The 26,391-nt window shown below is 40.6% G+C and overlaps 3 protein-coding genes across 6 annotated transcripts in view; 1 reads left to right on the top strand and 2 right to left on the bottom strand.

Moving 5' to 3' along the window:
- Positions 1-2,155, bottom strand: part of Adk (adenosine kinase) — a 391,595-nt gene extending 389,440 nt beyond the window's left edge. Inside the window, exon 1 of the mRNA XM_034497484.2 lies at positions 2,034-2,155. Within this exon, the coding sequence (XP_034353375.1) occupies positions 2,034-2,095 (62 nt within the window). The 5' untranslated portion in view covers positions 2,096-2,155. The remainder of the gene's footprint in view (positions 1-2,033) is intronic.
- Positions 2,155-21,242, top strand: Ap3m1 (adaptor related protein complex 3 subunit mu 1). Of its 3 annotated transcripts, none has more exons than XM_034497482.2 (9): positions 2,155-2,278; positions 9,406-9,681; positions 10,371-10,542; positions 14,331-14,468; positions 15,318-15,403; positions 16,355-16,488; positions 17,408-17,615; positions 18,720-18,864; positions 19,302-19,552. In XM_034497482.2, exons 2-9 carry the CDS (start codon positions 9,409-9,411, stop codon positions 19,400-19,402), a joined length of 1,257 nt encoding a protein of 418 aa, XP_034353373.1. In that variant the 5' UTR covers positions 2,155-2,278; positions 9,406-9,408; the 3' UTR covers positions 19,403-19,552. The 3 variants fall into 3 exon arrangements, with proteins under 3 accessions (XP_034353373.1, XP_034353371.1, XP_034353372.1); XM_034497480.2 differs by lacking the exon at positions 2,155-2,278 and adding an exon at positions 2,454-2,593 and having other exon boundaries at positions 19,302-21,242; XM_034497481.2 differs by lacking the exon at positions 2,155-2,278 and adding an exon at positions 2,553-2,837 and having other exon boundaries at positions 19,302-21,242.
- Positions 21,243-22,321: 1,079 nt separating this feature from the next.
- Positions 22,322-26,391, bottom strand: part of Vcl (vinculin) — a 96,278-nt gene continuing 92,208 nt past the window's right edge. For both annotated transcript variants that reach the window (XM_034497478.2, XM_034497479.2), the window contains 2 exons: positions 26,221-26,325; positions 22,322-24,368 (listed from right to left, as the gene is read on the bottom strand). In XM_034497478.2, the coding sequence (XP_034353369.1) occupies positions 24,222-24,368; positions 26,221-26,325 (252 nt within the window). In that variant the 3' untranslated portion in view covers positions 22,322-24,221. The remainder of the gene's footprint in view (positions 24,369-26,220; positions 26,326-26,391) is intronic.

Raw genomic sequence — 26,391 nt, 5'->3', positions numbered from 1 at the left:
CTAAATGCATTATCATTCAATGATATTGAAAGGTAAACTAACAAAAGGAGAAACAGTCAATTCAAAGGTCTCTGCATAAAATTAAAGAACTTTATCCCCATAGTCAAAAATAACTAATCTTTTAACTTCACCTCTGCAGAAAGCAGTAGGTTAGCATTATGGGAAGTGGTTGTTTTCTTTTTAAACAGTAGGCCCCAATTTTTTTTAAGATTTATTTATTTATTTATATGAGTACAATTTATTTATTTATTTATTTGAGTACGTTATAACTGTCTTCAGACAAGCCAGAAGAGGGCATTGGATATCATGACAGATAGCTGTAAACCACCATGTGGTTGCTGGGAATTGAACTCAGGACCTCTGGAAGAGCAGTCAGTGCTCTTAACCGCTGAGCCATCTCTCTAGCTCTGGGAAGTGAGTTTTATTCGTCTAAATTATTTACAATTCTAAATAGATATGCGGCTGTTTCATTTTTGGTAAAATTGAGATAATTATAGAAATGGTCTTATCGGATTGTTATGTATTGAATTAAAATATATAGAATGCAGAAAATCACTTCCTGGGCAGCACCTGGCATATACATATCTAAGAGTTAAACATTAGCATGAATCATTTCTAAAGATACATAAGCAAACAGAAGCATGTTTTAGATGAGTAAAGACACTAGAACCAAATAATAAACTTGAATCATGATGCCCTGGGTTTGAATTTTCCTTCCTTAAATGTTTTATTTGACTTTCAATATCCTCACCTGTAAAATATGATTAATCCCTGCCTTTCTTTCATAGACTTCTTTATACCATTACTTCAGATGGTAAGCACTGTTAAAATGGATCATTCATATATATTGTTTTTATTAAAAGAAAATCTAAGGAAACAGTATCTGTTTATTTAGTGGGACGGGGGCCACAGGATAACAGAAGAATTGGTTCCACTCCGTCCACCACGTGGGTCCTGGAGTCTGACTGAACTCAGGTCATCCGACTTGGCAGCAAATGCCTTTATCTGCTGAGCCATCCCACCGGCCCAGATAATCTAAAATTTAAAATAAAACATCCTCAGTTGTTTTTTTTAAAATGTTCTACATTTGTAGTATTAGACATGCACAATAACCTTTTAAGAATAGCCATACACTAAAGCCACTGGAAGGGATTTGGTCATCACCCATTCCATCAAGAACATGATTTGGGGCCCCCAACTAACATTTCCTTTTCCGCTGTGAATTAATTCTCCTTATGAACATGGAAAAGATATGTTGAAATAAATGGAATTTGTCTTATATAATTAGTAATAGCCCCACGGTTTTAAATCAGTTTGATGCGTCTATTTTTAGGTAGCAAAAATCACTGACTTCCAATGAGCACTTCAAAGTCATCAGACACTTAGTGCGCTGAACTTTATACTTAGGAAAAAAATTTTCACAAACGGCTTCTTATAAGTGAAAGCTGCAACATTAGTTACTTGTGCGTCAGGTGTTGGGGGAGCGAGCTCCTGCCAAATACGCAGAGAAAAAAAAGAACTTTCCTAACCAATTAGCCAAATGCAAAAGCCTGAGTGACTTGGGGTCCCTGGTAGGGTGTCTCCAAAGACGATTTCAGGGAACTGACGGAAAAAGTCAAAACGCTCTGCAACGCCTTCTGAAAAATTCCAAGAATGTTATCTTTTACTAAGGTCCAGGAGGCGCTGGGCGCCTTCCCGCTAAATACCCTAGGAAAGGATGCAGCTCCAGATAGGTCCTTTGGGGTCGCGCTAGCATGGCCCGCGAGGACTAGCACGTGGCGCCAGAGGAAGGCTCGGCCCCCGGGCCAGCAGCTCTCATTGGCCAATGGCTGCCAGGGCCGAGAATGCACCTGAGCAGAGTCCAGAACAAGAGGACACTGAGGGAAACAGCAGCCACGCGGGCAACTCCCCGAGCTGCAGCTCTTGCGCGTAGACCCCACGAATGCAGACACCATCCAGCTGCGCCAGCCCACGTGGGCCTTGGCTCGCTGCAAGTGACGTCTCCCTCCTCCCTCACATAGGGCAGCTCTCACCTCAGCGCTTGTGGCGCTTCCACCTTGAGCTTTTTCGGCTTCGGCTCGTCGGCAGCTGCCATCTTCACACTCTCAGCGTAGTTTGGCTCTGCCGCGCGTCCCGCCCCTCAGCCCGGTGGCCCCGCCCCTCATCTCGTCACCGCCCCCTTTCCACTAAGCCCCGCCTCTCCGAACTCCGCCCAATCGTGACTCTAGTCCATAACCATTGGCTCTACGCGGGTCTCTCTAGGACCTCGATTACTACGGTAAGGGACCCCAAATGGAGTTAGGCTGCGGGTGAGCGCCTGCGTTCAGAGAATGCCAATTTCCCTGTTCCTCCAGACCCTAAGTAATGTGGAAGATTCAGATCCTCAACCTCTGTAGACACGGTGTCTCTCCCTGAATGCCTTTTCGCTGGTTGTGTCTTTCTAGTCCTGCTGACCTCCTTGGCGCCTCTGAGGCTGCTAGTCAGGCAATCTATTGGGCACTCCAAGCGCGGGGTCCTCACAGCTTTCTCTGCTGCTTCAGCTTCGGTTCAGAGAGGACCCGGCACCGAATCACTGACTCGCCCAGGTGTCGGGGTGAGTGTGAGGGCGGGGAGTCTCCGGGCTGGAGACGTCTCAAAACCCAGGGAATAGACCGCATAGCTCCGGCTCGGAACTCTAGCCTGGCCTCCAGGAGCGTCCCTGCTGCTGTGCACCAGGGCCGCACCTCCCCCGCACGCCCCGGCTTTCTAGCTAGCTGGGCCGGAAGGGAGCGGTGCACCTGCCACGTAGTGTTCCCGGACCCTGGACCCTAGGCGCGGGAAATGTCTTCTACAGTGAGGTGGAGTACCGACGGCTTGAATTTGTCAGCCCCCAGGTTTGGCCTTGGAGGGCAAATCACCTGATGAAGCTAAGAGAGCGCTCTCTTTATAGGGTGGTGCCTGGATGAGCTAGCCTGGAATAGGGAAACAGTGAGGAGGGTGTTGTAGCTTCTCACCAGACAGATGACCGGGCTGTAAACGGAAAAGATGGCCTGGAGTATGAAAACGTGATGAGGGATGGGCTGATTGGATTTCATGGATTTGTTTGATACTGAAGCTTTAACTCCTGGTTGAGAAGTTGGGTCACTGTAAAAATCCCGCATTCGCACAGGAAAAGATTTTGTGTGTGTGTGGCATTTGGGGTTTTGACTTGGAAACTTGGAATTTTTTGCAGGCAAATATGTAAATCTTCTACCTTTGTATTGAAAGAAGAAAATGTGCCCCCTTTTTTAGAGAGGACAGGACCTTTTATCTACCTTCCCACTGCTTTTTTTTTTCTCACTGTCTTCTGTTTTTTAAACTTTTTTTTTGCATTTACTTGTTATTGTATATGTATTGCATACTACAATACACATATAGAAGTCAGAGGACAAGTTATGGGCCACAATTCTCTCACCATGAGGATCTTAGCAATCAAACTCAGGTCCTTGGGCTTGGTAGCAGACACTTTTTTTTTGATGAGCCACCTCAGTCTCCTTATCTTTGTTTTACCTACTTGCTGCTTCTAGCTAAGAACCACAATGCAATGTCGTTTCCAACATTCTACTGAGTAATTACTAAAATTACTTTAACCAAGATTGCAGATGGCCACTTGACATCAAATATGTTAATCATATATTCTCAGTATGGGTTTTTTAAAAATGTTATTGAGCTGGAGAGATGACTTGTCAGTTAAGAGCACTAGGTGTACTTTGGAGGACACAGGTTCAATTCTAGCCCTCACGCAGTGGCTAATAACTGTCTGTTACTCCAGTCCCATGGGGATCTTACTCCTTCTGGCCTTCTTAGGCTCTGCACACACAATGCAGGTATACATGCAGACAGAGCACCCATACAAATAAAATAGAAACGTAAAGAAAAAACTACTTGTGAGGCAACAAAAGTTAAATCCTTTTTAAATGCATAAGAAATAGATAAACCTTTTTTTTTGGATATTTTATTTATTTACATTTTAGATGCCATCCCTTTTCCCCATTTCCCCTATAAAACCCCTATCCCACCCCTCATCCTCCTTTTTGCTTTTATACCATTTTAATTATATGCCAGTATTAAGGTCAGTTCTATGTTGAGGAACTAGCAGTACAATAAATAGATGCAAATAGTCAAGGAACAAGCAAGACTTAAATATTTGACTTAAATAGTCAAAGAACAAGCAGGGTAATAAACAAAGTTCCATGAACACTCCCATGATCGCTCCTGTGATCACTATTTCTAAGGGCTCATCAGAATGACCAGAATATCTGCGCCTACTTCCCTGCTCTAGCCCAAAGTCATTTTCATGTCTGAAGCCTACTTCCTTGTTCTAGCATAAGATTTAGATTCCTGCCTGAAATTACTTCTTTGTTCTAGCCTAAAGTCAGATTCCTGCCTGAAGCCCACTTCCTTGTCCTTAGCCCATGTCAGATTTTTGCCAAGCAGCCCCAAAAGCTCTCTGCTTCTCCCTTTTCTTTTTTTTTTTTTATTTCATAAACAAGACTGAGCCTGCCTTAGGTGGTTCTGAAAAGAATGCCTTCCAAAATAGATATACTTTAAATAGGCATATGGTATTCTTTTTTTTTTTTTTTCTAGTTTGTGTGGCAGTGGGTGGGAGATAATGCTTAATAGTCAAGAGCACTTGCTGCTCTTGCAGAGAACCCAGGTTCAGGTCCCAGCACCCACACTGGGTGTCACTTAACAACCTGTAACCCCAGGGAATCCGATACACTCTTCTGGCCTCTGCAAGTACCTGTACTCACATGGCATATACTCACAGAAATACATACAAAATTAAAGCTTAAAAAAAAATTGGGTTGTGAGCCACCTGAGATGAGTGCTGGGGAGGAAACTCTGGTCCTCTGCTTAAGCAGTGCACAATGCTTTTAATCCCACCCCTGTATCTCCAGTTTCAGGAGATCCACTGCCTGCTCCTGGCCTTCATGGGTCTGCATTTACATGCACAAACCACATCAAATACACATAATAGAAATTTAAAGTATTGGGAAAAGTCTTATCAAACAATCTGTAGGGAATGGTATGACTGGCTGAGAAATAAAAGACTTGAAAAGATCATTGGTAGCCAGCAGTCATGGCATATGCCTTTATTCCCAGCACTTGGATGGCAGAGGCAAGTAGACTCTTGAGTTGGAGGCTAGCCTGGTCTTGAATGAATTCCAGGACAGCCAAGATTACACAGAAAAACCCTATTTTAAGAAGAAAAAATAAAGGGAAATTGTAAAACATTTTTTGAGATTTATTTTTATTATTTTATGTATTATTTGGGATTTATTTGTATTATTTGTATTATTGTGTGTGTTTGTATGTGGGTGTGTGCACATAAGTGCCGTGCCCATGGAAACAGGGCAATATAGATTCCCTGGAACTGAATTGATGATCTGCCTGACATAGGTGCTAGGATTGAATCTGAGTTTGTTTGTTTGTTGGGTTGGAGGGTTGTGGGTTTTTTTGTTTTGTTTGCGGAGTATTTTGTTTGGTGTTTTGTTGTTGTTGTTGTTGTTGTTATTTGGTTTTTCAAGACAAGGTTTCTCTGTGTAACCACCCTGGCTGTCCCAGAATTCGCTTTGTAGACCAGGCTAAGCTCAAACTCACAGATATCTCCCTGTCTCTTCCCTTGAAGTACAAGGTATTCAACACCAAGCCCAGCATAATCTGGGCATTCTGTAGGAAGGTGTTGTACATGCTCTTAACCACTGAACCATCTCCAGTCTGAAGAACAACACTTCTATTCATCTTTTAAATCCTCACAGCCTGACTTCTTTGTGGCATTCTCCTAGATATACGTTAACAAACTTTAGATACTAAGACTCTCCCACAAGTCTTCCCCATTTTTAAAATTCTGTTTCATCTCCATCTTAGGCTTTTTTTTTAAGTTCCATTTCCTTGCTAAAAAATACTGTTTTTTCTTTCATATATGTTTCTTGCTATGTTCAGAATTTCTTTGGAGATAACTCTTTATAATACCCATTAACATATCAGTCTCTTTGACGCACTAGACCTGAATACAGTGATTGAATGTACTCAGTTGAGTCAAATGTATTAGGAATTGGGTCAAATTATGTATAGCCAGGACTATTTCAGCTTTCATCTTATTTCTGCATAACATACCCAGACTTAAATACATTTTTTCTCAAAGCCTGTCCAAATCTCATTGTTCATTCTCTTGTTAACCTTGGAGCCCAGGCTCCAAATAGGGCAGTGCTTGAAAAGTCCAGAAGAGGGCACTGGCCCCCCTGGGACTAGAGTTACAGACAGTTTTAAGGGCACTGGATGTCAAGCCTTGTCCTCTAACCTGCTGAGCCATCTCTCCAGCTCTGATCTATCACTCATCTCTTAACTAATGTCACATAATTTGGTGCTTTCTTACCCAATTTCCATATTGTAATTAGTATAATCTTTCTAGAAATGTAAATCAGATTTGCGTATTTGCCCTCAAAATAAAAAAGTAAATAAAATGTGGGAAATTACTTTACATTACACTGAGAACAATAAACAAGGCAAGCCATGCCCCATGACCAGTGCCTATTTTGTATCCTTACCTTTCTTCCCAGCATTTCTTCAACCTTAAAAGTTGCAAAATTTGTTCTGGATTTCTTTCATGTATTCTCTTTGTACGTGTAAACCTTGAAGATTCCAATAGTTCACTGTATTTCTCCTATCATAGGAATTGCTTCTTACTGTATTTATTTTTGCAACTGAATAAAAGTATAGAAATTTTTAGTTCATCATCATATCCCCAAGTGCTTAATATATAAAATATAGGACAGTTTGTTGAATGGGGAAAAATGGTCCAGATTCTGTTTGGGAATCAGAGAAGCTAAATTCCTCTTGGGTATTGTTTCATATTTGTGTGTGCGTGTGTGTCTATGTGTTTGTGTAAGTGCATGCAACTGCAGTGGTCCCCATTTGTGTGTGAAAGTTGGGTGTCTTTCTCTGTGGGTCTCTACCTTGTTTCCTGAGGTAGCCTCATTGAACCTTGGCCTCACTGACTGGCTAGAATAGCTAGCCAGAAAGCCTGTCTCCGCTCCCCAGTCTCCTACCCCTTAAAGGAACCACCACCTCCTGTTTTGAGATGGTGCTGGGGATTCAGGTTCTCATGCTTACATGGCAGGCTCTTTACTGACCTGACCATCTTCCCATCCCCCATTCTCTCACTGTGTATATAGGCCTTTCTGTGCCTCCTTTATGCTCTGTGCAGAAGTAACCTCCGGTGTGGTAAATGACTGTAGTGCCTGTTGCTTAAGGTGCTGTGGCAAGGGGTAGCTTAAGGCCATGAATTTGTCAACATAAGACTATCCAAAAAGAAAAAGACACACTTGCCTTCCAAGGATATTTTGACTATTATAATTGTCAGGAGGAATGCACACATAAAGAGGATTCATGACGCACTTACACTACAGTCAAAACTGATGGGTGTTTTGCAATTCAGAAGTCACACACACATACCACATACAGTTTGTAGTGGTGGTCCCTGTGTAGTTTTCTAAGAGAATTCAATAAAGTAAGGAACAACATAACTGCAGCTACTAAAAGCTAAAGTGCCTGAAGAAATAGGCTGATTTTTTTTTCTGCTTTATGAGTTGTGTGTTGCTCTTTATATACATTAGGCAATTGGTCATAATATGGAAAAAAAAAATTAAGGTCTCTTTGCTTCTTATAGGAGGTTAAGGTAGGTTTTAAAGCCAAATGCTGTTGAGTGCTGGAAGTGTTATGCCCTCATCTCAGCACAAAGGATAACAACAGTAAATCCAGCGGCCGGCTTGACTACATGGTATTCTGAAACCTGAACAGCTGCCAATAAAAACAACTTTGGTGGAAACTTTCCTGGAAAGAATTTTTTACCAGATTAAGAAAGTGAGTGGAAATCTAGCCGTAAAATACAGAAACCAGTCAAAATAAGCAACTGTCTTAGAGAGTGTTGTGATAATGGAGTACCACTGTGTTCCAGGAGGCTAGTGGTTTGACATAACCTATGTCACTTCCTTTGTTTCCACTCTGATCAGTTAAACTTTCTCCTCATGAAAACAAGAGCATGGTTTCTATATGGAGCATATCCTTCAACTCTTCCTCATAAGTCAGGCCAGAGCAGCACATTGACTATAGTATCTATCTACAGTGACATCATCACCAGATGTCAGGACATAAATACCATGGCCAAAAGCAACTTGTGGAAGAAAGGATTTATTTGGCTTACACATCCTGGTCACAGTTGCTCATCGAGGGAAGTCAGGTCAAGAAATGAAGGAAGTACAGAGGCAAGAACCATGGAGGAACAGAGGAACACCGCTTAGTGCGTTGCTTAGTTTCTCGCATCACTCAGGAGCCTAAGGGTTGCATTACCCTTGGTGGGCTGGGTCCTACATTAATCATTAATCAAGAAAATGGCCAACACATATGCCCACAGAACAGTCTAATGAAGGCAATTCCTCAATTAGACTTTTTTCCTCCAGATTTACCTAAGTTGTGTCGATTTAACAGAACTAACCAGCATATATTGTGTATTACACTGACTAACTAGCCTATGTTAAATGAACTTGCATTCTTGGAATAAATCATATTTTTAAAAATTTGTTGCTGAATTTAGTTTTCTAGAATTAAGAACTTTCCATCTGTGTTCTTAAGTGATATTAATCTGCTATTTACATTGCCTTTGTCTGATTTTTATGTCAGGGCAATATGACAAGGACTTTTTTTCATACAATATATTTTGATTATATTTTTTCTCCTCCCCCTATCCAGGTTCTTCCCTCCTCCCTACCTACCCAACTTTATGTTCTCTCCTTCCAAAAAGAAAAGAAAAAGAAGAAAGAAAATCAAACAAATAAAAAACACAGTAAGACAAAATATGTGTGTACACACATAGACACAGAGTCATCCTCATGTTGGCCAACTACCATGGATGATGCCTGCCCTACCCAGTGTTTCTCTTCTATTGGAGAAAAGAAATGTTCCCTTTCCTAGCATGTATCAGTTGCAAACAGCTTCTTGGTTCAGGATAGGAATTGGCGTCTGTGTCCCTTTCTCTACCCTGGGATTCCGTCTGGTTTGAACTTGTGGAGGTCTTTGTGTAGTGTCAAGAGTCTCTACAAGTTCATATGCATATCATCTCTGTCGTGCCTGGAAGATGCTGGTTCTTTCCTTGGAGTTGTCCACCACTTCTGGTTCTTGGACTCTTTCTATCTCTTCTACATAGTTCCCTGAGTCTTGAGGGGAGGGATATGATAAAGACCTCCCATTTAAGGCTGAGTGCTACAAAGTCTTTTACTCAGTATACATTGTCCAGTTGTGAATCTCTGCATTAATTACCATCTGTTGCAACTGTGCATTTTCATTATACAGTAAGTATAACACCCTCCCCTTTTTTTTTCTCCACAGAAAATGATCCACAGTCTATTTCTCATCAACTGCTCTGGCGACATATTTCTAGAAAAACACTGGAAGAGCGTTGTAAGCCAGTCTGTGTGTGACTATTTCTTTGAAGCGCAGGAGAAAGCTGCTGATGTTGAAAATGTACCACCTGTCATTTCAACACCTCACCACTACCTCATTAGTATCTACCGGGATAAGCTCTTCTTTGTGTCTGTGATACAGACTGAAGTGCCGCCTCTCTTTGTAATTGAGTTTCTGCATCGAGTTGCTGACACTTTTCAGGTTTGGATCCATCAAACTGTTGTAACTAAATCACCAAAGATAGTTCAAGGAGACAGACAAACACTCTGTCACTCACTCATTCTCTCTCTCTCTCTCTCTCTCTCTCTCTCTCTCTCTCTCTCTCGTTACTTGAGTTTCTGATGTGTACTTTCTGACTTCTCTTTGTAACTAAACATAATCTCATAAACACTTGCAGAGAGTGTAGCGTCCATTGCTCCTCTGCTCATTGTTTTTTATGTATGGCAAATTCCATCATGAAGAAACAGGAGTGCCCTCCACTAAGCATTCTCTGGATCATTGCAAGGTTGTTATTGATCATGAGCTCCTTTATAGTTCTGTTTTCTATTTTCTATTGTTTTGATAAATAAACCAAATAGCTTAAAGCTTTGTATGTGTTTGGGTGTGGGTTAATCAGGGCAAATGAAGTTTATAGTTCACTTTCCAGATTAATGTCTCAGTACTTTCTGGCATGATATATAATAGGAATCAGCTCAATATAAATACAATAAGAAATATTGAAGAGAAATGTTAGGACTTCCATAGAGAATTTTTTTATGTCTATATATTTCTAGCATCTTAAACCATGAGTTAAGCTACTATTAGTTTACTCTTTAGAACAAAGGGTATTAATATAAAAGCAAGCCTTCCTTCCTGCTTTCTCTTGTTCAATATCATGAATATTTTGTTAGGACTACTTTGGTGAGTGTTCAGAGGCTGCAATTAAGGATAATGTGGTCATAGTGTATGAGCTCTTGGAAGAAATGTTAGACAATGGATTCCCACTGGCTACTGAATCTAACATTTTGAAAGAACTGATTAAACCACCAACAATTCTACGTTCTGTCGTCAATTCTATTACAGGTATGAAAAATGAAAACACTGCTAGGAACTGATCCATTGAAACTATATGAATAGCTCATTTGCTCATATGACAGACTATTAGGGTAGTCCAATTTGGCCAAAATTAAAGTTATCAACAATGTTTAAATGGATATATTTTTTTTCTTTTTCCCTATCTCTCTTTCTCTCGATATGTGTATGTGTGTGCACATGAATGCATGCCTGCACACATACCATAGCATGACAGGCATAGAAGCCAGAAGACAGTTTGTGAGAGTTGGTTCTCTCCTACCATGTGGAATCTAGAGATTGAATCAGTTCCTCCGGCATGGCAGCAAATGCCTTTACCTACTGACCCATCTGGCCAGGACCCCTTTGCTTTTGGAGGGGTGGAGAACAATAACAAAATATGAGGTCAGGTATAGCTCACATGTGTAATCATATCACTTAGGAAGCTAACCAGGGAATTGCTAAGTTCAAGGACAATTTGGTATATAGACTGAGAAATATATTTTGCTTTGGTTTGGTTTGGTTTGGTTTGGTTATTGAAAGAAGCTCAGTCTTGAAGGACAAAAGACTTTTAGGGTTAGGGTATAGCTTACTTTCCTATTACTAGGTTCAATGCACAATACTTCAAAGAAAGAAAAACGAATAAAATAAGTAGAAAAATAGTTCATTAGTAGACCTCATGCATATTGGGCTTTATGCTTTTTTAAAAATAAGCTTTCAATTAGGTTTGATTCTAGGCCATACCTAGAAATTCAGCATATTCATATCATTCTTTAATTAAAAGTCTACAAAAAGTGGGCTTGGTGGCACAATCCCAGCATTCAGGAGATAAAGGCAGATGAGTTTCTGAATTTGAGGCCAGCTTGCTCTACAGACTGAGTTCTAGGCCAGCCACAGCTACCTAATGAGACTCCATCCAAAAGAAAAAAGTCTTCTAAAGGAATTCTTATGGAACGCTGTATACCACTCCAGCCACATCTCTAGTTGTCCTTTTAACATCAGGGAATTACACACTGGGAAAAATAGTTGAAATATCTAAACATTTTAAAGAGCACTTTGATATTTCACAGACATTGTCATGAGGCACTGTCAATCTCTCACAATACTAAGTGTTTGGTGGGGCAAACAGCACAGACTCAATAGTTTAATTTTATATATATATATATTTGCAAGGAGAAACATGCTAAAATGTTTGCATTGACTATCTTTACCTAAGAAGCCATTCTTATTTTTGCCTTATACATTTTAAATTATGTATTATGAATGTGTGTGCATGAACACGGAGAACATTAGGTGTCATGCTCTGTTGCTCCCACGCGAGTCCTTTTTTGAGACAAGGTCCCTCTGAACCTGGAGCTAGGTCAGCGGCCAGCAAGCCCTAGCCATTCATCCTGTCTCAACCCCCACAGTGCTAGGATCACAGATGTGTACATGGCCACACCCATCTTTTTATGTGGGTGCTGGGATCTGGCAGGTCCTCATGTTTGCATAGCAAGCACTTTTATCCGCTGAGCCGTCTCTCCAGCCCATTTCATACTTTTTAACTTTTAAGAAAAAAAAATGTATTTGATAGGAAAAACATAGTAATGTGTAATGTAAAACTATAGCATGGGTTGATGACATAGAAGAGAAAGGTTGAGGCTGGATGTGGTGGTGCACACCTGTAATCCCAGCTGCTAGAGCAGCTAAAGGAGAACACTTTTGAGTTCACAGGTACAGAGGAGTCTTGCTTATTAAGCTAAGGCCCTCATTCTGTTTCCTTGTACCACACCTATGTACACATTACCAAAGAATGGTTCAAAAGTTGAAGCAATCTTTCTTGAACTACCAAGTGGCCCTAGCACAGGACCCAGAAGAATCAGGAAATTGTGGAATAAGATAGAGAAATAAGAACATTTATGAGAAAAATACTCGTAAAATGGGAGACAGAGCTGTGTTAGCCCCTTTAGCTGAGTAGAGCTATTCATAATTGAACACTGAGGAACACATGAAAAAGGTGAGATTGGGCTGATGTGATGGCCGAGCCTCTAGTCCAGCAGGACAGGGAGCTGAGATGGGAGAACACTTGTGCTAGAGCTGAGCAAAACAATTAACTTTTATCAGAAAGCAAGAGGGGAGCACTCAAGGTTTCTATCAGGGAAATCATGATTAAAGCAGTTCTAAAACACTTGAAAAGTAACAGGTTGGAGACAGGAACACCAGCAATAAATAGTCTATAAAATTAATGTTAGCTTTGTTAGCTACATTGAGTGACACACCCATGATCCTAGCATTTGGGAAGCTAATAACGGAGCATCCCCAGTTCTAAGCCATCCTGGACTGCACACATTCCTTGTCTTTAAAAACTAATCTAGATTGCAATGCATTGTGTTGCTGTGCAGCCAAGAATGACTAAATTTGCAATCCTCCTGCCTCCACTTCCTCACAACTGCTGGGGTTAAAGTACAGGCTCTACCATTCAGTGCTGGACATTGAACAAAAGGCTTTATGCATAGTAGACAAGTACTCTGCCTGTTATGTCCCCAGCCCTGAAACCGTATTTTATATTTGGGGTGCTTTTGTATGTATTGTGTTTTGTTTTTGGAGACAGCCCTCCTAAGCAGTTCAGGCTGGCTTTAAACTAGCAGTCTTCCTACTTTAAGCTCCTGAATATTGGAATTATAGGAATGTGATACCTGTCTTGCATCCTGTTTAAATTTTTTATTTACTGCTTTATGAAGACAGGGTCTTACTGTGTAGCCCTGACCAGCCTGGAGCTCACTGTATAGATCAGGCTGGCCTTAGACTTGTTCTTGTCCTCTTACTCTGTCTCTGAAATGCTGGGATTACAATTTCAAGTCCTATGCCCAGCTTTACAACTAAAGAAAACAGAATTACCAAAATAGAAACATTGGTAAATGCTACTTATGGAGAAATATTTAAACTTGCTTAAATGCTAGTGGTAGTTGATGTTAGTAATAGTAAACAGATTTTTGTTGTTGTTGTTTTATAAATTAACTGCCTTTTACTGTTGTTCAACATGTGATACTTTTGAATTAAAATGTAAACTAAACAAACTGTTTAGTAAATCACAGTGGAAGGGTTTCTGTTTGGATAATCATGCATACATAGTTTGCCAAGAAACTAGTCAGATATTGAACATTAGTAATAATTCAGCAAAAAATTTTATACTTACCTTAAGAAAGGTGTTAGGGTTTTGGGGGTTGGTTGGTTGGTTCGTTGGTTGGTTGGTTGGTTGATTGGTTTTGCTTTGCTTTGTTTTTGCTATGCTGGAAATTGAATAGAACCTTGCCCGTGCTAAGCAAATGCTGTGCTATAGAACTGCATTCTCAATAGTCTACAATGTTAAAGTGGGAATAAACAAAAATATCTTCTTTGACTAGGAACTTCACAGAGAATGGCAGTCCCTCATGTAGAATTCCCTTGAGTACCCAAGAGCCAGGTTCTGGAGTCTTCTTGCCAGCAGGACTGTGAAGTAACCAGCCTCCTTTTCATTGCTGGCAACAGGACAGGTCTCTTGTTGAGCCACTGGAATTAGATTAGGTTACTACTAATAAACAGAAAATAAAAGATAAGTGAATGCGGTTATCTTGGTCTAACAGGTTGACAGAGAGGCTATGGCCTATCTCCGGCCTCTTGTGTGGAGTATATGTCTCCAGCAATTCTAGAGCTCATCACAACTGCTGTGAAGGGAAATCCAAACATTACAGCAGAAGCTAAAGCATTCTTTTTTCCTTTTCATAATAACTTTTCTAATAACCATTGCACACACCCACTTTGCCTTCTTCTCTAATTTCTAGGCAGTAGTAATGTTGGGGATACACTCCCCACTGGGCAGCTGTCCAACATCCCATGGCGTCGAGCAGGAGTAAAGTACACAAACAATGAAGCCTATTTTGATGTAGTTGAAGAGATAGATGCAATTATAGATAAATCAGGTAATTATGTACATGTATGTGGTCTTATGGGGAAAAAAACTTCAGTCAATACAAGTTGAAATGAAAACTGAAATCCCTTGTCAGGGGGTTTTCAGCAGAGAAACATTCATTTTCTAATGATGTATAAATCTTTTTGTTCTGACCAAAGGTTACATATAATTGTCACAACCACTAGTTGAGATATTTCCAGATGTTTGTAAGCCCCTCTCGCAATTACTCATCTGACAGATATTACACACATATCTGCAGTACCCGTGCTTCTCCACTCTGTACAGTGCTTCTGCTAAAGGCCTCTTCTGGTTGGTTTTAACCAGAGAAAACATTGGTGGTAATATTAGACTCATAAATTTTTATTTTTGAAAACATTTCATTGCATCCTCACGATTTATACATAAAGCAGCTGAGATTCAGAACTGTGTAACCGCTTAGCATCATACAGATAGTTGGTATATGGGGACAGGTGACACTATGTATAACAGGTATTATCTTGTCTTCTTTCCACTATAACCTAAGCCTGCAGCTTAGTCCATATTATGTGAAATCTGCTTCATCTTTAAATTCTATTAAAATATTTTAAACTTCTGTCCAAATAATCCTTACAAGATTGACTCGCTGAAGATTTGATCTTTCTTAGAATTATACTTTAGTTAGTTAGGTATAGCCAGTGAGAAACGCTGTTGAAACTAGTATAATTGATCCAAGAGATCCTTTGTCCTCTCACCTGTCAGCAAGGTGCAAAGCCTGTGATTCTGACAACCAGAGTATGTTTCCATTACTCAGCATCTAATGATAGCTCTAGAGAAGACCCAGATTCCACTAAGGCTATCAGCTTTTTATTTCTTTCCTTAGGCTCTACAGTCTTTGCAGAAATTCAAGGGGTCATTGATGCTTGCATTAAGCTATCTGGAATGCCTGATCTCTCTCTCTCTTTCATGGTAAGTTTTGATCTGTTCTATAGTCCCTTGTATGCATTTGAAATGCTAAATGATATGATTGCAGAAATAAAATTGGTATATAAATTTTTACTTATGTTGTATTTGTATATGTTTGACTTGGCATGCATATGCCAGGGTAGACATGTGGAGATCAGAGGACAACTTCCAGGAATTGATGGTCTCCTTCCACCATGTGGATTCTCGAGATCAAACTCAGGTCCTCCAGCTTGGTAGCAAGCACACTCTACCCACTAAGTCATCTCTCCAGCCCTGGAGTGTATATATTAGGTTACAAAGGATTATCTCAGAAATAGTCCAAGCACAGCTTACCAGACAGTAGCTGACATGTTGAACATGGCCTTGATGGAAAAGTCAAAGAGAAATCTTTACCTAAAATGTGCTAGAAGTAGCTTAAGATTCACTGTCTGCTTTTTTTTTTTTTTTTTTTTTTGCTTTTTTTGCTTTTTTTCACTATTTGCTTTGCTTGTGTAAAGGGCCATTGATAGTTTGCATCATTTCAGATTCAACATGACACACTACTACAAACAGCAAAGAGAAATGTGTCCTGGTTCCGTCTCTGTTCCCAGTATCTCTTGACTCTCTTGAGGCTCAGTTTTCATCTTTATGACCAGGCTGGCCTCGAACTCAGAAATCTGCCTGCCTCTGCCTCCCAAGCGCTGGGATTAAAGGCCTGCGCCACCACTGCCAGGCCCATCTTTAAGACACAGAGAGTGCCGCTGACTTTCCTCCCCATAGTTTATAACCTCAAGTAATGTGTATAAAACGTTTGCAAACTGTAAACGTTTACAGAGCTATAAGGTGATTTTGATGTTGTCATAATAAATTGCACAGCTTTTATAATGGCTTAGGTAGTATATTAATTCATAATATGTAACTACTGTTGTCAGACTCCTTATACTCTGTGCATACGGCTTTTTCTTTTCCTGACAGAACCCAAGGCTCCTAGATGATGTCAGCTTCCACCCATGCATCCGGTTCAAACGCTGGGAGTCTGAAAGAGTTTTGTCATTCATTCCTCCAGATGGAAATTTCCGACTCATATCGTATCGTGTCAGCTCACAAAAGTAAATTGATATATCAGCCAGAATTTGCAAACAGACAATCTGAATAGAACTCCCAATTCTTGTTTCATCTTTATAGTTAGTTCTTGAGTTTATCAATGCTTTCTTTAGCTCTGGCTCACCTGGAGACCAAGTGAAAACTGGTAATGGATATGTACCCAAAACAATTAGTGTTTCTGAACCTGGAAGTGTAGAAAAGTAGTGAGAGAGTAAATTAAAAATCTTTCACTAAGACCAAACCTTTGGACTGTGCGTGACCTGGGCAAACCATGAACTCAATGCTTTAGTCTGCTATAGTCTATAAACTAACAAGACAGGATACCCTAAGACATCCCCTAAACTACCTGCTTCAAGTCACTGTTCTCTACATTGAGTTTGGGGGGTTGAAGTGGTTTTTCTTTTTAAAGGTGTCTTATTTGTTACCCAGGCTAGCCGCAAACTCTGGATCCTCCTGCCTCAGCTTCCTAGGTGCTAGAATTATTAATATGTGCCACTACATTCAACTTGCATTGAGTCTTAAACAGTTTAACATTGTCAGCTGTAGCTAACTTGTCCCTTAAAATTTCAGAAAACATTTGGGTAATAAGACAAAACTGAAACTTTTCTGAGAAAATATTTCTTAGTGCTTTAAATTTTTTCAATGGGCTCTTTATCTTTTTTAAACTATATCTCTTTATCCCAGTTGTTTATATAGTATTTAAAGGAGATTTCTGTTTGGGTTTATGTATTTGTCACCAACCCATACAGTTCTAGCACATGGTACCAGAACTTTGCTGTCCTCAACAACCCTAGTGCATAGGCCTCCTTTGCTAGGTATACGGCCCTGTTGCACAATTACAGACATCATGGGACAAACACTACATCTGGAGTTGCCCCATACCTTTCATAATGTACTTTGGATCTTTCTCTCTGTCTTTCTTAGTCTAGTGGCAATACCAGTGTATGTAAAACACAGTATCAGCTTTAAGGAAAACAGCTCCTGTGGCAGATTTGATATCACAATTGGACCAAAACAGAATATGGGAAAAACGATTGAAGGAATAACAGTGACTGTTCACATGCCAAAAGTTGTGCTGAATATGAACCTGACACCAACGCAAGGCAGCTATACATTTGATCCAGTCACCAAGGTACAGGCACTTCGAATCAAGAATGAGCAAGTGTTCTGCAGTCTGTTTTATGGTTGTGGATAGAAATCATGGTAGTTTAGGAAGCAGGGTCCTTGCCTTGCTTACCCAAGACTCTAACTAAAGGTTTTCAGAGACCTAGAAAAGATCATTTTCTTTCAGCTCTCTTGCTTCCTTATGCAGGAAATGTAAGTTTTTTAGCAGAATAGAGTACTTGATAAATGAGAAGGTGCAGTTTGGTTTTTGTGTTTGTTTGTTTGTTTGTTTGAAATGGGAGATCTTACCTGTAGCCCAGGCTGGCTCAGAGCCACTTGCCTTTGCTTTATGCTTAGTTAAAAGCATGTGCCCCCAGCTCTTAGCTGAGAAGGCGTGATTTTTTTTTTTTTAAGGTGGTTGTTTTTTGGGTTTTATTTTGTTTTTGTGAGACAGTTTCTTGATGTAGTACTGGCTGCCCTGGAATTTGCTCTGTAGACCAGGCTGGCCTGGAACTCACAGATACTACTGCCTCTACTTTCAGGGTGCCTAAGATAAAGGCATAGGCCTACACATAGAGCCTTAAAAGATCCTCTAACCTTGGGGTTAGAAAGATAGCTCAGTGTCTAAGAACATACACACTACTATTGTAGAACACTCAAGTTTGGTTCCCAACAACCACGTTGGAGGTATACAACTGCCATTAACTCCAGCTGCAGGGAATCTGACACCCTCTACTGGCCTCTGTGAGGTCTGTACTCACCCATACAAACTCATATAGACACACACATACATATAAATAAAAATAATTTCTAAAAAAGAACATGTAACATCTTAAGAATTCAAAGAGCCTTTCCCAGGGACCCTCTAAGTGTGAGCAGGTGAGTCCACTTCCTCAGCCCTCCATCTGAACTGCAGCCATCCTTACATCTATTACTCAGTCCCACATAGGCAATTTTGCTTGAAAAATGGATTCTATAACTGAACATTTAGTGATTAGAACATAAGCCAATTGTCTATTCCAGGCTTCTCCTGTTTTCTAAGACACTGCTTTATTTTGTGTAGTTTACAGCATCTGTTGACCTCTGAGCCTGTCTTTAACATAGTTCAAATTTTTTCTCTTGCATTGTTCAGGTACTAGCATGGGATGTAGGGAAAATTACTCCACAAAAACTCCCAGGTCTTAAAGGACTAGTAAATTTACAGTCAGGAGCACCCAAGCCAGAAGAGAATCCAAACCTCAACATACAGTTTAAGATCCAGCAGCTTGCTATTTCAGGTAACGGTATATTTGCTGTGCATTTAGGGGAAATAGGGGCTAGGAGTTTGGAAGAATACTAACAGCTCTACCCTGGGAGCAGCAGCTCCGGATTGTCTCCTGTGTAGCTGGCCTCCAGGCAGCAGCCATTTGAGAGCGCAGCTTATCTCATGCTCTTCCATCACACATCTTACCTCACCTTCATTTAAGAGCCAGAGAAGCTGTCATTTGTGGCCACAGAAAATAGAATTAGCTAGGTTCATGAGCATGTTTCTGGCCAGAGGGGCATTTTAACTAAGGCCATGCTCCCTGGAGTGGGTGATAGAGAAGGGATGTTGTTTCCAAAGTGATGAATGGAACACTGTGCCGTGGCACATCTAGGGCACAGTGTTCATTGCTAAACAAGTATTGCATTATTACTTGGGTAATAATGATTCGTTTCATTCTTTTTGACACAGGCTTAAAAGTAAACCGCTTGGACATGTATGGCGAGAAGTATAAGCCATTTAAAGGAGTCAAATACGTCACAAAGGCTGGGAAGTTCCAAGTGAGGACATGAGAAGAGGCCAGACTTACTCAAGAACAGTTTGTTTTTCAAGTGTCATTGCAATTTATTACTATTAGGTACCAAGTGGGTGGGAATAATATACAGCATTTGTGTCAAGCTACCCTGCTAACAAAGTTGCTTAGTAATTGATGTAGGGTTCTTAAGGAGCTTCAAGCTAAGGAAAGTTTTCTAAAGACTTAGCTTATTTTGTATCTTTTCACTTAGGAAAAGGTTTAGAGGATTTCTTCAATGGGGGCTACCAGCTGAATGCTGCACATTGTAACAGTCAAGGCAGAAGGCTACAGTGATAACCTCTCTCCTAAAGCAAGCGAACTGGTCTCATCTACCAGCAGGAACTGTCTCAGTCTGTGATGTGTCAGGTGCAGCCAAGTGTCACACCTTCTGATCTTAGCCATCTCAATCAGTGTCTATCTCAAGAGAGGAAATTGCCCCACCCCAAGAAGTTTACAGAAAACTGCCTCTTCAAGTGTTTGCCTTACTCAGCTTTTCACTTGTGCCATTAAGCAAGCACTGTAGCAAAAGCCACTTGCACATGGCCCTGGCAGGGAGCACCGCAGCTCCGTGCTCCATTCTCACTGTACTTGGTATTATATTTTTTATAAATAAGATTTTTATGTAAAGCTCAGATTTTGATTTACAAAGACCTTGCTGCAGTAAATATTCCATCAATCTTGTGCCACCAGTTCAGCTGTCAGATAGCACAGTCAAATCATTTGCATCAAAAGGGCAAATACTTTATTAAGAAAATGAAAGGGAACACTACTTCTGCTGTTAGGGAGTTATTGCAGGCACAAGTATTTGTGCTTTTAAACAAATTAAAGTAGTAAAAAAGAAAAATCAAGCAAAAACATTTGCCATCCTCATGTTTTATTAAAGTTTTATTTAATGCCACCAACCTAGTTAGCTTGAAATCCTAGTTTAGCAAAAGGAGGAAAACATGCATTTCACTATGTTATTCTTTTCAATCTTTGATCTTTTTGTGCTTAAGTAGTTGAAATTGTCTGTGTGCCCTGTATTTGGGGGAGCACCTTTTCATACTATGTACATCTCAAGGCCATTGTGTGATAGACACCTTCTCCAAACTACTGTCAAATGCAAATGAAGCACTCGAGTGTCTTTGCTGTGCTGTGTACATGGAAGAACTTTACACTGAAGGACAAAGTCCTCAGTTATGATTTATCCTAATTGATATTTACGCTTGGAAAGCCAGTCTGTGACTCAGTCCATTCTGCATCCTTCGCTTAGAAATCCTTGTGCAGTGACAAAAGAAAATGGAGGAAGACAAAAGTGCTTGCCCTTCCTAGCCCCCTTGTCCTCCTTTGTCCTTCCTTACCATGCTAGGTCATGTCCTAGGCTCACTCCGTGTTGGTAGGCTGACGATGCGGTAGCAATGCGGCTGCAGCCCCCATCTAATAAGAAGGCCAACTTGCAAAACTTCAAGTATACATTTCTTGAATAACCAATCTCAGATTGGCAATTTTATTTAGGTCAAAACACAAAATATCTAGTCCCTTTGACTAAGATTGGTTATCTAGTTCTAGTTTTAATATCTTGTTCTTTTACCTCAAAAGGAATCACACCAGTTTTAGTTCTTCACAGTCCTTTATCTCACAACCATACCTAGACCGCACAGCTTCCCTCCTGTGCAGTCTTCTTGGCTATCAAAGTAGAGCATATACCAAGTCTCTTCTCTCCAAGAATTTCTGCTAAAATAGCTAAGCAGACTGCATTCTTTTACTGTTAAATTGTTGTATTTATTAATTTGACAGAACCCAATAAGCCCTTTCTCTAGTTCTGGCTATAATGTCAATAAATGTATGAGAGCAACCAACTGATTTTTAAGTTTGATTGTTGATGGAATGATCTTATATTCAGGCTCTATTAATGCTGGCTGCACTGGATCAGCTTCTTGCTTGACGAACATTCAGGAGGCCTCTTCCTGAATAGAGTATATTCACAGTCATTCATCTTCTGGTCACAGACCATGTGATAAAAATGATCAAAGCTACATTCCTTTCCACTTCAGTATAGACCCCAAAATACCTAGTAGTAAGATTTTTCAAACATGGAGTTCTGGTTAATCCAGCATATTCTCCTTTTTTTGTTGTTGTTCTTAAGAAACCATAATCCAAGAGTAAATAAAACAGATACTTATTTTCTGTGTGTGGTAGCACCACCCATTTACCACCACCACCACGCCCCCCATTGGAATTCAACTGGCAGCTTCATTTCCTAAGGGTGTTGTCCTTAAAAGCAGTTGGTTAAAAAAAACAACAATTGTGGTGTTGGTAAACAAAGTAAGCAGCAAATGGAGGAGGAGTCAGAGGCTTCTGAGTCCACTCAGCAGCTGTGGATACAGGCTGCTGTCCGTTCTGTAAGTAAATGCAATGATAAGTTTACCCTGCAGTATTATTTAACCTTTTCTTCTTCAGTTCTAGAAAATTAGGCAATAAGCATGTTTTTTGTTTTAGTCAGTGTTTCCTCAAATAGTAGAAGGACTGTGTCCTCAGAGCTAGTTCTGCCTCACAGCCATAGCTAGCTATGTACTGGGGTTGGGAACAAACAAAAGTGTCCCTCACATTTCACACTTCAGCATGTTAAGGGACAGTGGTGGTCTCTAGTAAAAATCTTCTAAAATGAGGGCCACTCTAGCCAGAGGTGACCTGCATGTGGCTGCTTTGCCCACTGGTAACTTGTGATTTCTTCTCCTTCAGATGTATTAGAATACATTAGCTAGAATTGTTGCCAAGATTGTCCTTTATCACACATACTCTCTTATGTAACTACACTATTATATAACTCCTTTATGCTTTATGGATTCAATAAAGTCGTTAGTTTTCAGGCCTTGAGATTAGCTTCAAAACAAAAGTCTGACCTAAAGTTGTTAGTAAAATAACCTCATTTAGAGCATTATTCATATAAATGTACTTTATTATTTTAAACAGAACAAAAGAAGAGGCAGAAAACATTTGCATATAAGTCCTAGCTTATAAATGTAGTTTTTAGCGGTGGCATCTCTAACACATCATTCAGGGACTGTTTCCTTTTGCCTCCTTGTACTGTAAGCACTGACACTCAAGAAAAGCACATCCGGTGGACATGTGTCTCCAGAATTGGAAGAACTTGGAGAGCAAACATGATTTTTCTTAGTTCCTCTAAGTAATCTTTAGTAAAACAAAAGATGATCTTTGGCATAGATTCATACTTTAAAGGCATTGATACGCATTTATATCAGGTAAGCAACTATACAGATCTGCTGAGAGCTTTGAAAAGAATCTTTTATCAGCTGAAAGGAAATAGGGGAAGCCTGAGTATTCAGGGTCAACTTAAGATTTACAAGTTCAGTGTTGGGATAGAACATACTAGATGTGGGAAGAACATCCAGCAAGGTGGTCTCACTCCTGTATTCATCTGGTTCTTGACTTCTGAAAGAAGCATTCGTGTGCTGGGAAATGCTTTTATTGCCAGGATAAACGCAAAAAAGGAAAGTCACTTTTTCACTAGCTGTGCCCAATAGGAAACATGCCTTTCTGATAGTAGATACCATACTTATTATTCTTGAATACTTTGTATTTATGCAAGGATGAAAAAGGCTTGGTTGTAATTGGTTAAAAGCAACTGGGAACTATAATTGTTCTACTGATTTTTTTCCTAGCAGCACCAGAAGTATAATCTGCAAATGCTATTCTCCCTTACACAAGAAATACCTTTCAGACAAGATTGCCTTTCCATTCAAGTCTCTTAAGGAGCAAGCCCAAATTCTTAGGACTTAATTTTGAATGGACTTCTCAAAGTTACAAGCAAAGTCAAGTGTGGTGGTAGGAGCTAACAGGCTGACACACTTGAATCCAGAAGCTCAAGACTAGCCTGGACAACATAAAGAGACACAGTCTCGAAATTTAAAAAAAGAAAAAGTGGGGAATGGAGGGATTACAGACAAACACATACCTATGTATCTTTAAATTCTTGTTTAAGAAGCATATAGAGGAAGACCGCCAAAGCCTAGGATGATTTGGTTAAAAGTAAATGCATTTCAGCTCAGAAATTAAAAAAGAAAATGAGCCAAGAATGAATGCTAAGGCCTCAGCACAGACCTCTACTGGCAGTGACAAAGCATAAAAAACCTGGGAGTGGCCCCACTGGGAGGATGGGCAGGATCACACCCCAGCTACTCTGCCCCTCTAGTGGCAGAGAGCACCAGTGTGTTTACAGGATGGTTACCTTAGCAACCAAGCAAGGCAGGATGTGAGACAGGAAGTTTCCATAACACATATTAGTCAGGGGCATGATAAAGACAGAATAGTGATTTCCTCCCAAAAGTGAAAGTTGGTTTTCCATTGTGAGGAACTAGGATTACATGGGGAGAAAGCAGGAAATGAATCCAGGCCATACGAGCTGGAACTCCCCAGAGACCACCTTTTCCTTCAGCAATGATTTACAGACTTGCTCTAGGTCTTGAGAGCCTAAAGGGGGAAAAGGGAGTCGGGTGAGCTGTAAACAGAGAGAAATGTCCCCCGGGCAGAGCAGGGCTTCCTGCTAGTGTTCACACTTATTCTGAGCTTATGTAAAATCCATGGGAGAGTGTGCACATAGTAACTGTGAAAGTACAGGGTTTATAGAGAGACACATTTCAAAGTGTCAATGACAAGAGTATAAATGTTTTCTATGTGAAGAGGCCCCATTCCTTTCTGCTGTGTGAAACCAGGGATTGATTTTTCCACTCCTGGTAACTCTCAATGGCTTCTGGAACTCAAGATGGATATCTTCTCTTTAGCAGAGGTTTATGTACCAGCCAGGTTTGACAAGGCGCCTACTGGTACCAGGGAGTCTTTCTGACCCAGCGCAGGGTAAATCCAGCATCTGTTCGAATTTTGATTGAAGCAGCTTCTGCTTCTCGAACAGTCTCCTTCACAGACTGCATGAGGTTCTGGGCATTGTGAACCAGCATCTCTGTGGCCTGCAATAGAAGAGCCCTGTTACTATAGTCCCTAACGCAGCGCTCACTGCCAAGGGTGGGCTACAGTTAACCCCCTGCACTGGACTCCCTGCATCACTGTTGGTTAACTATATAAACAGGACAGTGTTTATATAATTTGACTTGTATATCAATGACTGCACTGTGTCTTTGCATGGCTGACAGCATGCACTCATATGTGGTTTTCAAAGGCAGTGTTCTTTCAAGACTCGTGCTATGTCCTCTACCTGCAACTTTTCTTCCAAGTATGCAGGCTCCCCCTCCAGTGTCTTTCAGATCCTAGGGAACCATACATTAAATAACATACCACTTAAAACTCCTAGCATTCTTTACTTGAAGATAGTATTTTTCTTCATAAAATCCATTATTAATTTTATGCTATATATTATACCTAGGTTGCTTAAGGGTAAGTTTTGTTTTCTTAGTTGGCATTTGGGTTTGGTGTTTTTGGGAGGATTAGTTTGGTTTCATTTATCTGTATTAAGTTCCATAGGGCAGAGATTTTTGTTGGTTTTTTTTTTCATTGCTCTCCAGTATTTAGTACAGGAGGCATTTCATAAGCAGTGAATGAAAACAAGCAAACTAATCAACCCTTAAAAATGTAAGTACATTATTTTTTAAAACACCAACTAGAGGATGGGGATCTAGTTGGCTGTCTACTCACACTCAGACAATTCAATCATTTTTTTAAAAAAGATTAATTTATTATAGAGTATGCCTACAGGCCAGAAGGGGGCACAAGATCTAATTATGGATGCTTTTTGAGCCACCATGTGGTTGCTGGGAATTGAACTCAGGACCTATGGAAGAACAACCACTGCTCTTAACCATTGAGCCATCTCTCCAGCCCAACTACATCATCCTTTAGGGCAGCAAACTAGCTGTAAGTCATAGATCTTTTGAGGATTTAAGAAGACCATAGGGTTTCCCCGGGGGGCGGGGGGGTGAGGGGAGGTGTCACATGAGTGAAATGTATGCATAAAGTTCAGAGGGCTCTGAGAGAACTAGCTAAAAGTCATATCTTTTGAGGATTTAAGAAGGCTATAGGGTTTCCTGGGGGTGGGGGGTGTCACATGAGTGAAATGTATGCATAAAGTTCAGAGGGCTCTGTGAAGTACCTACAATCTAAATTCCAAATATTGGTCCTCTTCCTTCTTAGGAAGGGTCTCCGGCCTGGAATGGCTTATATCCTTGCCAGCCAAACTCACGCAACAGAGTCAGGGTCCAGCTTAAGACTTCACTTGTATCCTGTGTCTGTTCGAGTCTACCACTGTTTCTACTTTAAATTTAATGGACACAGAGTCCCAACACACATTTTGTTAAATAATCAACCTGATGTGATTTAGCATGAATCTCAGTCTTGCCCTTCATTTCCCAACTTCTATCTAGGCACAAGACAGCCCACAAAGGAAAGCAACCCAGTACCCAACTCTGCTTGCAGTATATGGAAGTTAGGGATTTTGATGAAGCTCTCGTGGCCGTGAAGATGGGAGCTACTGGATTAAAGCAATGGTAGTGTAAGCAGCAGTGTCTGGAGCACGAAGCTTATCTTCCCTGTTTCCTCAGTGGTACCCATAGCCTCTGTAGGGCAGAGCAGTTGGTCTACCTAGTAGGGACTGATTGTCTCCCTCATTTTAACTTTTAAAATAATGATGGGTCCTCTGAAGGCAGTGCTACCACGATGTGCTCTCTACCATATGATCAGGAGTGTGACTCAGTAGGGCCCATCTGAGAGAAAATAAGGAAAGAAAGGGCTGCTGAATTCTCAATTCAGAGGTAAGTTTGTCCTAAAGCTGAAATTAAACAGCAAAGAACCCAGGACAGTGGCACATACCTGCTCAGACTCCTCATCACTGATGTTGGTCCGGCCCAGCATGGTAGCCTTCACTGTAGACAGGATTTTGAGCTGGGTGCTTATAGTTGGGATTCGCTCACAGACCTAAAGAGAAAGTTCCATTTGATGTTTGTTGGCTCTCTTGCCCACAGTTCCTTGGAGGCAGACATA

The sequence above is a fragment of the Arvicanthis niloticus genome, chromosome 3 (assembly GCF_011762505.2).
Source record: "Arvicanthis niloticus isolate mArvNil1 chromosome 3, mArvNil1.pat.X, whole genome shotgun sequence".
NCBI classification, from domain to species: Eukaryota; Metazoa; Chordata; class Mammalia; order Rodentia; family Muridae; genus Arvicanthis; species Arvicanthis niloticus.
This window is presented reverse-complemented; position numbering and strand designations above follow the sequence as displayed.